We start from the raw sequence: 12,152 nt of genomic DNA, 5'->3' as shown, positions 1-12,152 counted from the left end.
AATTGGGACCCAGAGCTGCAGTGATTCAAATGGTGTGGGTAAGACCACTTCCCCATCCTTAATCCTTACTTCCAGGAAGGATAGGATGGAGCCAATACCTGGAAATGGGCTCCGCAGTAGTCAATAGGGATAGGTAATCCTGCCATTTAGGTAGCATTCATTGTCTTTAGTTATTAGTTATTTTCCTTATTTTAATGTCAAACATATAGACTGATGCTAGGTGCTGGCAAACAGCAGGCAATGCATGACTGAACCTTTTTTTTTTTTTTTTTTTTTTTTTGTGGTGGTGGAGATTGAATCCAGGGCCTTATGCATGCAAGGCAAGCACTTTGCCAACTGAGTTACATCCCCAACCCCCAGAACTGAGCCTTTTCCAACTGTTAATACTAATTTGTTTTTCAGCAGTCAGCTCAAATGTCACTTATCCAACTCTCCAGGCTGCATCAACTTTATGTCGTTTGTGCTCCCTGTACTTTTTTATAACTCATGTATTTATTTATTTTATGAAACCATTTAGGTCTGTTTTTGAAACTGGGTGGATTGGGATCTTTGGTGGGTTTGTTCGCTGTCATTCCTGGAGTTTGTAGCACCTGCCAATAATAAATGTGTTTGGTGTTAACTGAATGATAATGTGTTGAATTGCAAAAGATGAATGAACACCTTATGTTCACATTAGTACCCAAGCCCTCTATTGGAAAAAGAAAACCCTCAAGATTTCTCTCCAGGGTCACATATTTAGTAGGTAAAGGAACTCTGGCTTAAAGAAAAGGCTTATTTTTAACCAATTCTTAGTCCCAGTACTTCTTCCAAGTTCCAACTAGTAGATGGGCAGAATCTTTGAGGATTTGTTCTCAGTCTGATAGTCCTTATATGCTCAAACAAAGTAGAGAACAGAGTTAAACATGGAATAAAAGTGAATCTGATTTAATCATTACCCAGTTAAAGACATACATTTTGGATGGTAGCAGATAACCTGGTTGGGTTATTCATTCGAGAAATATAACACTAAGAAAAAAATGGTGGAAAGCAGTCTCCAGGTTCAATGTATACTGAGGCATTGTGAGCAGTGTCCTAGGGTCCTGTATTTGGTACCTTGAGATTGCAAAACAAATCCAGCATGTAAAAATGTTTTGGTTTGGTTGCAATATTTGGGCGGGGGCGGGGCAGGATGAGCAAAGAAGACATACTGCAAGATCCTATTTATTTATTTTTGGTACCAGGGAATGAACCCAGGGGCACTTAGCCACTGTACTACATCCCTAGCCCTTTATTTAAAAAAAAAAAAAAAATGTATATTTTATTTAGAGACAGATTCTCACTAAGTTGCTTAAGGCTTTGCAATGTTGCTGAGTCTGACTAAACTTTCGATCCTCCTACCTCAGCCTCCCCATCTGCCACCATGCCCAGCTTCAAGATCCCACTTATATGAAATGTGTGGAGCAGGCAAATATATAGAAATGAAATGCAGATTAGTGCTATGGTTGGCACATTGGTGGGTGGTAAAATTGGGGAGTGATTGATAAAGAGCATGGGTTTTTTTTAGGGTGATAAAAATGTTCTAAGATTGATTGTGGTGATGGTAGCACAACTTTGACTAGACTAAGAGCCGTTAAGGACAAATTGTGTGATACATGAATCTTGTCTCAATGAAGTTATTACCAAAAAAAGTGAACTAAAAGTTAATGGAGCCGTTTCACATATAAGTTTGGATATTCTGTTGCCCTTATGGGAGTTGAGGCAGCACTGGGGCTTGTGGTTACCTGTTACTCTAGTGCCCCCACCCTGACCTCTGGAAACTATGTCTCATGGCATTCAAGTCTACAGATGGTCCCTCCAGGTCACAGTGCCACGTGGCTGGACTGTGATCTGCTTTGACCAAGAGAATGCCACAGAAGAGTCTTAGACATGTAGGAGCCTAAGCCTTGAGGAGGTCTGGCAGGCTCCTCTCTTGGGCCTTGTGCCCTGAGCCACTGTGCTAGAAGTCAGCTGGCTTGCTTGAGAGGTCTCACATTGAAGGAGATCCACAGCAACTGGGAGGAGGTTTTTGTCCCAGTATCCCAGCTGACTGCCAGGTGTATGCAGCCATATGGTTATCTCCTCATGAAGCTTCAACTCAGAGTGCAGAACTATGAACAAAACGATTGTCATTTAACCACCACGGTCTGGGAGCTTGTGTAACATTGCAACAGAAGACGGAATGCATCTGCCTTCTCCTTTGACCACAGTCCCTTGGCACCAGGTTTCAGCCACTGTGAGGAATTATTTCCATATCTGCACAGTCCAATGCATTAGCCACTAGGCTCAAGTGGCTACCTAAAATTAAATTAGTTGAAATTAAATAAAATGAAAAATTATCTTCCTCAGTCACACTGGCCATGCTTCACTGTCTGGGTACATGTGACTAGTAGTGACCACAGTGGCCAACATAACAGCTGTTGTGTAATGGATGTGACTGATTACTTATTACTTATCAACATCTACTTTCTTCCTCCAGACAGAATCCAGATTCCATTCAGGTATTTATTCTAACCTCCTCACTACCCCTTCCACCAGCTAGTCCTGTAACTCAGAATAAATTCACCTTTGCCCCTGGTCTGATTGGTCAATAGCAGTGCTCAGCCCTGTGCTTTTATCATGACTGGTTCAGAACCCAGGCTCTGATCACTCAGGACAAGTATTTCCTTGCTTGCATTGTGGCCTGTCATTGGACACATGACATGCCTGGTTGAACTGTGACAAGTATTGTTGCTTCATTACGGCAAGGGATGCTGCTTCCAGGGTGGACATGAACTAGGAGGCCTGTGGCCCTAATAGCTCTTGGCAGGTGTTGGACAACTGTCTGTGCGATGAGCTGGGAAGGATGAAACCAACTCAGTGGAAGCACTGTGAAGACTCTGGGAACAGCTAGGTAATAAGAGATAGTAAACGTGCATTGCTTCAGCCACTGCGTTGGGGTGTTTTCTTCTTTGTAGCCAAAAGCCACCTACCATGATTCTGTCCTAAAATTGGAAAAATAAAAGGACCAGAGAGGGCAATATAACTTTTTCTCACGCATGCCTGGTGCAGTTCATGGAGTTTTCTGCCTGGTCCTTGTAAGCACTGAGTTTGCAGCTCCTGTCCTCTGCCCCTGGGATTGCATCACTGAAGACTTCATGCAGGTGACTTACCCCTTTGTTGGGTGTACTTGCAATATACTTTCAGTATACTGGAGAGTAATCGTGTGAGTGCCTTGCAACTGAAATAATCAAACAAGTGACCTACCGGAACAGCAGGCAGCTTTGTCTTGAAAGCATGCAGTTGCAGGTGGCTGCTCATCTCCAGGACTTGCAAAATGCACTGAAATTGGAAATGCACTGCTGGCTCTAGAATGCACAGCCTTTCATTTTTCCAATGGCAACTGTTTTGTTCCTGATCCTTGTCCTGTGCAGATCTCAGAAGGATGCTGTTTGCTGTGACGAATTCAGGAACCCATTAGGGTTTGCCTAACTCTGACTTTTTCATGACATCTGTGCTTGTTGCTTCACGTTCCGGTTGATTGCACACCCCTGGCTGCCGGACAGTTGCATCCCCTGATTCACAGTTTCGACTTCCTCAAAGCTCTGTTCCCGAGCAGCCATCGTGGATCCTGTATCATCCATCTGCTGAACTCCTACCCAGAAGTCATGTCTGAGGGCTCAACCGCAGCCCAGCACTTCTGCCTGCCTGGACTTCCCAGTTGCTGAGGAGCAGCACAGACAGGTCCAGCTCATCTTCCCCCATCAGGACAGCACACAGTCATAGGCCTTGTAGAAGCAGAAAAATGCCAGAGTGAGTAAGTCAAGAGAGCCAAGCAGTGGAGGGGAGCCAGTCTCACATCTTGGGCCCAATAGGGCCACGTGAAGCTGTGTGTTGATTCAGCACTCAGGATACCTTGGGCTTGTTTGTACAGAGGATATGAGACTGTATGGTCAAGGAGATGGATTCTGATTTGACATTTTGTGGGGAGGGGGGTGCACTAATTTTGAGCCTGTGAGTAAAAACTTCTACTTCTTGGGTACCTTTTCTCCCGTGTTTTAAAGACCCACAAGATATCTGCATGTATCAGACATTCACCCATAGGAGAGGGCAGTGATAGAAGGGAGAGCAAGAGAGTAAGTGAAAGAAAAGGAACTTGTGCTTCTATAGCAAGGAGGCAACCTGTTACCAATTGTGCGACCACACCTGCCCACTCAGCTAACTTCCACTTTTAAACTTCTCCGTCACCGTAGTCTATATTGCAATCATAAAACATCATTAGTAGCTGTAAACACACTCACTCTGTGGGTTTGGCCTACAGGAGCGATCAGGGTGATGGATACAGTGGACAAGGCTGGAGCAAGAGCTTGGAATAACTCAGCCCAGAACGATGAAGGGGTTTCAGGTCCCTGGGGAAAGAACTAGTTGTTTAGTAAATTCTGTTGGAAAAAGTGACTGAATGTGTGGGATAAATAGGCTTCACAATTTATTCCAACATAAATTCCAAATGGATTAAATACTAAAAGGAAGAAACCAAAAATATAGAAGCATTAGGAGAAAAAGTTGGCAAATGTAAAATCTTAGGAAGGAAAATATTTTTTTAAGCCTAACACTAATGTCAGAAGCTGTAAAGGAAAAGTTAATAGATTTGACTACACAAAGACTAACATGTATATAAAAAATCAGTGCAGGGCTGGGGTTGTGCTCAGAGGCAGAGCACTCGCCTAGCATATGTGAGTCACTGGATTCGATCATCAGCACCACATCAAAGTAAAATAAAGGTAGTGTGTCCACCTACAACTAAAAAAAATAAATGTTTAAAAAAATCAATGAAGTTAACAGCAAATAAACTGAAAAACTACTTGAAGTGTACATGACAGAGTTAATGACCTAATTTCTTAAGAATCTTGTAAGCATCCAATAAATAAAATTGGCATCATGAATGGCCAGGCCCTTCAAAGGAAAGCTGCCTTGGGTCCTATCAGCATTGTCCCCCTCTGGGGATCGCACCTTGGCTTTCCTTGGTTCATCAAGGCTGCTTTGGTGAAAGAGGGCCTGGCTGGACCCCCATATCCAGAAGAGTGTGTGTGACTTGAGCCTGTCCAACCAGTACTAAGCTATCTGTTGAACTGAAGGGATTGGTTCACAGATGGGATCATGACATAGGCTAATCAGAGCTAACCAGGGCTTACTCTGTAATGAGAAGGAAGAGAGTCTGCTTTCTGCTGGGACTGAAGATTTTAACAACATCCGCCTAGAGTTGCCTGGGACCATCTTGTAAAACCCAAGAATTGAGCAACCCAAAAGAATCTGGTAGAAATGAGAGAAAGACTTTTGTTTCAAAATGACAACATGTGGGTTTGGTTCTGGTCATAGCTGAAAGATTTTCAATTATAGGCCCATACATTTCCTTTTAGTTAAGCAAATGTGGCTTTCTGTGATTTGTAATTGAAAACGTCCAGCAAATACAATCGGTACATACACATGCATACACACATAACAGACAAAGACACAGATGCCCTTCAAGGAACCAAATCAAAATACACCAGTAATTTAAACATGTGAAAAGAGGAGACATGTTTTGTCACTGACTTGAAAGTAATCAGTGTTGGCAATGTTTTGGAAAGCAGGTGAGTTCATAAATGGCCACTGGAAAGATAAAGTGGTACAACTTTATGTGAGGTGCAATTTGTCATTTGTACCAAAACCATGTTTGCTCACATTTTAAATGTGCAATTCCACATAAGGAATTGAAGAATGTATGCACCTAGCTGTAAAATATTCATTGTGGTGTTGATGAAAATAGCCCAAAGTTTGGAAAGAGCAAAGATGTCCAATAAGAAGTGAATTATAGTGCAGGCAGACATTGGGATACTATGCAATGATTCAGATCGTACTGTAGATGTAGGACAAGGAGGTAGAAATGTGTTCATGATGTACTGCCATGTTAGTTTTTCATTGCTGTGTCACAAATTACCACCACTTCAGTGCTTAAAACAGTATCCATCTATTAGTTCAAAGATCTGCAGGTCAGAAGACTGGGTGTTGGCACAGCCATCTCTTCTGCCCTAGCCTCACACAACTGAAGTCCAGTTGATGGCCAGGCAGACATTTCTGGAGTTCAGGACTCTCTCCCCAGTACTTGTGGTGGTGGCAGTATGTGTCCCTTGAGATATGGCTGTACTACCCATTTCCCTGCTGTCATCAGCTGGGGGCCTGGTCCCAGCAACTAAAGCCCACCAACATTCCTCACCACATGGCCCATCCTGGTCAGAGTTGGCAACAGAGACTTCCTCTAACACTTTAGTCATTCTGCTGTTGGAAAATGTTCACTCTCTTTAAAAGAATGCTTATTAGGTGATACTCAGCCTGCAGTATCTTAGTGTTTTAAGGTCAACTAACTTGGGAATCAAATCACATCTTCAAATCTCTTCATCTCTGCTGCGTCTTCCCAAAAGTCCCTGGACTGTCACTTGATTGAATAAATCGGAGAAGTTGTGTGCACACCTGAGATGGCAACTCTTGGGCCATGTTAGAACTTGCTTGCCATAATTAGGAAGTAACAAAAAACATATTACCAGGAAAAGTATAAAGTGTTCCTATTTTCTGGAACAACAATGACCAAAGAAATAAGAATAAAAATAAAATAAATAAAAGACCAACTTGGCCAAACAGGAAGGTTCCTGAGGGGCCATGGAAGATTGGAAGAATAAAGACTCAAACACACATCTTGAAGACAAATAGCTGGGATCAGGTACAGTGCTGCTCACTGATAGAGAAGCAGGTCTAAGGAAGTACACCAGCAATCTTTACTATATATGGCTCATTGATCAAATCAAACACTATGCAAGCATTATTCCTTGTATTCATGAAAGTTACAGAGTTAGCCACAGTATGCAGGTATTTCCTCAGTTACATTCTACAGTTGCACTGGGCAGTGTTAGGAGCATTGTGCAGCTCAAGAAAGTCCATTGTTTAAAGTTACTATTATGCGGACAGGTTCAGGAGCAGCAGAGCTGGTGAAACATTGTGGTTGTCTCAGCAAGAGAATTCCTTCATTCCCAGGAGCTGGTGGTGCCTGAGAGCAAGGTGAGGCTGAGCCTCCCCATGGAGGGCATTACCATAGCAACTGGCATCCTGCACCTTTACACAGAAACTTTCCCAGGCACAAGCATGCCACAGCCATTAAGTCATCAGGGACCCCAATCTCAGACACTGGTCTCCCAATCACTGTCCCTTCTCCACAAAAATCCTATAACAGAGTCATAGAAACAGAATGAAGAGTCTGCTACCTTGGGGATACCTCAGGTGTGCCAGATGGTGAAGCTCACATGTGAAGTGCTGAGAGCTGCAGAATCTGCAGCTGAGGACTGGGGCATTCCCTGAAGAGCAGGGATTGAGTTTAGAGGGCTGTTAGGCACATGGTCAGGACCCCTTGATCAGCATGTCATTGTAACTATGTATATAAAAAGCCTGGAAAACTTGAAGTATTTGTAATTGAAAACGTTCAGCCAATACAATCGGTACATACACATGCATGCACACACAGCAGATAAGGATACAGATGCCCTTCCCAGGGCAGTGGAATTTTGTGTGATCTTTTACCATTTTCCCCCCGCTTATCTGTGTTTGGCCTACTTAATACAAATAAGCAAAACTGTCAAAAGATCAAAGACCTCCACCTCCACAGGTTGTTACTGGGCTTAGGTCAGAGGAACCTCTGTCTTCCCCACTGTGAGCCTCCGGCAAGCACCAGACAGGTCCTCATTTCTAGTCACAGCTCTTGTGTGATTGGCACAGGAATCCTGGCAGCAGTGCCAAATGTGGCCAGGCCAGCTTTGGGAGGAGATCTCTGTGCTGAAGAATCTAGAGGCTGCTCTGGCCAGTCTTCAGCAGTGTGGGGATGAAAGTCCTGATTTCATACCCGTGCTCACTCATTCCTCAGGAACTTCATGTTCACTGAGCAAAACCAGCAGGAACGAGTTGCTCTCAGATCAATAGCTTTTCTTATTTACTTTTATTTTTTGAATTTGGTCACTTTGGAGTTCTGTCAATGGAAGTAAGGAAAAGGAAATATCCAGGGCGTACACACTGCAGTCCCACAGTATTGTCTTGTGTTAACGAGGGTCTTTGTCTCCCTGTCCTTTCCTTCTCATTTTCCCTCCATGTCTGTCTCTTTTGTAATTTTCAGTACTACTGTGAGGAACAATGGCACACAGACAAAACCCTTTGTAGGAACAAACACAGGAGTGCCTCGATAATCATTACTGTAAAGGCGGGAAAATGTCAATTGTTGATTTCTATCACAGAGCTATTTCTAAAACCAGCAGACCTACAGTGCTCTCCCTTGAAAATGCTATCATTTTTATACAGGGCAGATAATAAAGTTCCATTTTCCCTGGTGCTAGGAACTAGAAAAATAGGCAAGTAAATACTATGATCAGAAAGAAAACAGATTTTACTTTACATGTATTTTAAGACCCTTACATTGAAAGCATCTAGGGAAGCTTCATAAGAGGTGCCGACAACCTTTTCTGTTCCCTTGACCCTTCCCCAGTAGTGATTTCTACCTACTCCACAATAACATACTTGCCTTTGTTTCATTTTCTATTACCTATATGGGAGAATCATAAAAGACTTCATGAAAATGAATTAATTAACTATGATATAGTTTATAGATTTTCTCATTTTACAAATGAGTAAACTAAAGCAATGAACATGTAGGTATGTGCCCCCAAAGGCATTTCAGAATCTCTCCCCGATGAATAAGGAGTAAATGGAAAAATTGCATGCAAGTTTCAGTCTAGCAAACCCTTTTCTAGCACTGACTCCCATTAAGAATCAGGAATGAGGGGAGATAGCTCAGTTGGTAGAGTGCTTTCCTCGCATGTACAAGGTCCTGGGTTCAATCCCCAGCACTGCCCCCCCCCCCCAAAAAAAAGAATCAGGAATAATTCCTCATAGGATAAAATCTCACAACAGTGCATGACCCATGATTCAACTGAATTAAGCAAGCCTTTATTGACTGTGCTGGCCATGCCTGATGTTGCCCTGGGCACGCAGAGGTCACAGAGTGACTTAGCTATCAGGGAGGCTATGACCCAGTTGAAGGCAAGGGCCTCACGCTCAGTATTGTAAAGCAGGATGGGATCAGGACCAGAGAGGGTCTAAGAGGATGAAGGTTAGCTAGAGAAGGTTGGGAATGCTCCCAGATGCGGGGATGGGGCCCTCATAAATGCAGACATCTCCCAGATGGGGCTTTGTGGTGGGCTGAATGGCAGTCTGAGTCCTCATCCCAGAAGCCTATGAGTATGGCTGCTCTCATCCATTTGCGCTGCTGCAACAAAATACATGGACTGAGTAATTTATAAATAACAGAAATTTATTCCTCACAGTTCTAGTGGCAGGAAAGCTCAAGACCAAGGGGGCAGCAGATTTGGTGAAGGGTGAGGGCTGCTGTCTTCATGATGGAACTTTCCTGCTGGTTGCCCGGGTAGTGAGCACCCTATCCTCACAGGACAGGAGGGGGAAGGGTGAAAGGGCTATCCCTCTAGGCCTTTCCAAAGGACCTATTCCACCCTCCAGGGTAGGGCCCTTCTGGCCTCATCACTCCTAAAGACCCTGTCCCCTCTAGACACTAAAGTCAGGCAGGTTGTGGAAAATGAGGCTCAGATCCCTTCTCCACATCTGCGGGCCTGGCCCCGTGGAAAGGGCTGCAACCATTCCTGCACCTGGGTGAGCCCATTAGTGGCCAGTGCTCATCTCCTGGGGAGGCGACGCAGACCACCAGTGGTCCCGATCTCCGTGGGACCGGACCTGTCCTCAACTCCACAGAGCTGCCTGAAATCCTTTGATCCGGCTCTCTTTCCCCTTCTAGAGAACCCCTTCCTGCCCCAGGGCCGCCACCTGCCCGCTCATCCTTCCTCTGCAGCCCCCTCTCCCCCGGACTCTCTCCCTTTCCCCCACGCTGTCCCCTAGGGCCCGCGCACCCCTCCCCGCGGACCCCGCCCCTCCCTTATCCGCTGACCCCTCCCCTCCCCTCCAGTCCCCACTGACCCTTCCCCTCCTCTCCCCTCCCCTCTCCACAGTCCCCTCCCCTCCCCTGTCCCTGGTCCCCTCCCCTCCCCTGTCCCTGGTCCCCTCCGCGCTCTCATCCCCTCTGTGTGTCGGAGCCAGCGGGCGCCGAATAGGCCTGGGGAGCTTCGGGCGGGAGTGACCGAGCTCCGGCCCGGGGCCGGCGGAGGCTGCAGAACAGGTCTATGGCCAGGGCGGTGGCGGCGGCGGCGGCGGCGGCATGCGGCTGCTGTTCCTGGCGGTGCTGCGGCCGCACACCGGCAACGCTGTGACGGCCGAGCGTGTCCGGTAGGTGCGGGCCGCGCCGGGCCTGAGCATCCTGCGGGCCGGGCCCCAGCGCGCCCGGCACCGCGAATCGCGCGCCCCAACGGCCGGGCCGGGCGCAGGCTGGGCGCCCAGCAGGGCGCAGGTGGTGGGGTGTGAGGGTGCTCGCGGCCACGCACCGCTCGCTGGCGGCCGGCGGCGGCAGCTGGTAGGTTGCATGGCCCAGCTGCTTCTCGCTCTATTGTGAGCGACTGGGCCGGGGGCGCAGAGCGGGGTCCGCGGAGAGGTGCCCTGCGGGTGCGGTTCCTGTGAATGGAGGCTTAGAGCGGGCCTCCCTGCTGAGGGAGCTCTGGGCACAACCAGGGGAACCGGGCGGCTCTGGTGGGCCAGGTTCCAGGCAGAGGGTTTAGCGCTCACGAAGACTCTGCCCCTGTCTCAGGTCTGATTCCAAAGGGTCCTGGCTCCCCCATCTGCATCGCTGCCCCTGTTTCCCTTCAGCATCCTTTATCCCCATCTTCCTCATGCTTCTGTCTGGTTATCTTCTTTTTTTAATATTTATTTTTTAGTTTTAGGTGGACACAATATCTTTATTTTACATTTATGGTAAAATGGTGCTGAGGATTGAACCCAGTGCTTCGTGCATGCTAGGCCAGCGCTGTACCGATGAGCCACAACCCCAGCCCTGGTTATCTTCTCAATACTCACCTTTTTTTGCAACTATCTTGCTGTGCATTTTACCTCTTTGTCTTCAGGTCACTGGATCACAAACCTGGTGCCAGGAGGACAGGGTAGGGGCATTTTCATGGCTACCTCTGGCCTAGTCCTGGTGGTGGCTGGGCTGTCTCAACTGGATGAAAGAACCAGGGCTGGGCTTGGGGTAGCGGAGGACTGGCTGGGGTTGGACACAGGACCAGTGAAAGGGCACTGTCCCTCCCCTGTCTTGGTTCATGAAACTTCCCAATTTACTTTTTCCTCATCATCAAAATGAGCAGTTGAGGCTCCACCAACTCTTGTGTGTACCTTTTAGCTAAAAAAAAAAAAAAAAAAAAAAAAAAGTTACAGTTCTCCTAAAGAAGGAAAGTGGAAAGAACACACAGAGGATCCATCTGGGGAATTTACAATTAGGGATTTTATTGTATAGTTTATCATAAACTTAATTTGGGGAAATTCCATTCACTCCTTGGGTTGATCTGGGAGAAAGCCCCCAGGGGTCTCTGTTGAATGAAGCATTGGGGACAAACCCAGGGAAGGAAACAGAAGTAAAGGAAGGGCCCCCAGGTGGTTGGCATCATTAAGAAAACAGAATAGGGTAACTTGAAGGCCGGGCCACTTTAGATAATGGGGTTCCAGAGAGACCAAATGAGGCAAACACTCAGAGACCTGAATGGAGGGTCCCAGGAAGGGGCAACCGCAGGAGCACAGGTCCTGAGTTGGGGCAGACCTGAGATGCCTGGTCAGAACCATGGAGGCAGGTCACTGAAGGCAGCTGGGGACAAGAGCTAGGAACGAGGTCAGAGAGAAAGGCCAGGCCCAGCTTAATCCTGGTGGAGAACAGATGGTGCTTTAGAAATTCAGACAGTGAGTGCCTGTCATTCAACATTTGGCCCCCTGGACACAGAGGGAAGGCTTCCTTCACCCTCGGAAGGTTCCCTAGACAGAGAGAAGAGACACTTGGATGTGCAAAGAGGCAGAGTGTGACTACCCGCCAGTCCAGTGTGATCTGGAGTTTGTACGACCCTTTCCACAGGGCAGGAGGAGAATAGGCCATGGAGAAAATTGTAGTTAAAATGTTTTCAGTGGGCTTGGCAGGACATACAATG

The 12,152-nt window shown here is 46.6% G+C and overlaps 1 protein-coding gene across 1 annotated transcript in view; it reads left to right on the top strand.

Annotated features, from left to right (window-relative positions):
• Positions 1 to 10,288: 10,288 nt before the first annotated feature.
• The window catches only part of Glt1d1 (glycosyltransferase 1 domain containing 1), a 70,297-nt gene continuing 68,433 nt past the window's right edge, over positions 10,289 to 12,152 (top strand). The window contains exon 1 of the mRNA XM_076866409.2: positions 10,289 to 10,356. Within this exon, the coding sequence (XP_076722524.1) occupies positions 10,289 to 10,356 (68 nt within the window). The remainder of the gene's footprint in view (positions 10,357 to 12,152) is intronic.

Source organism: Callospermophilus lateralis, chromosome 1, assembly GCF_048772815.1.
Source record: "Callospermophilus lateralis isolate mCalLat2 chromosome 1, mCalLat2.hap1, whole genome shotgun sequence".
Lineage (NCBI taxonomy): Eukaryota > Metazoa > Chordata > Mammalia > Rodentia > Sciuridae > Callospermophilus > Callospermophilus lateralis.
Note: the sequence above shows the minus strand (reverse complement) of the source record. Positions and strands in the feature narration are given on the sequence as shown.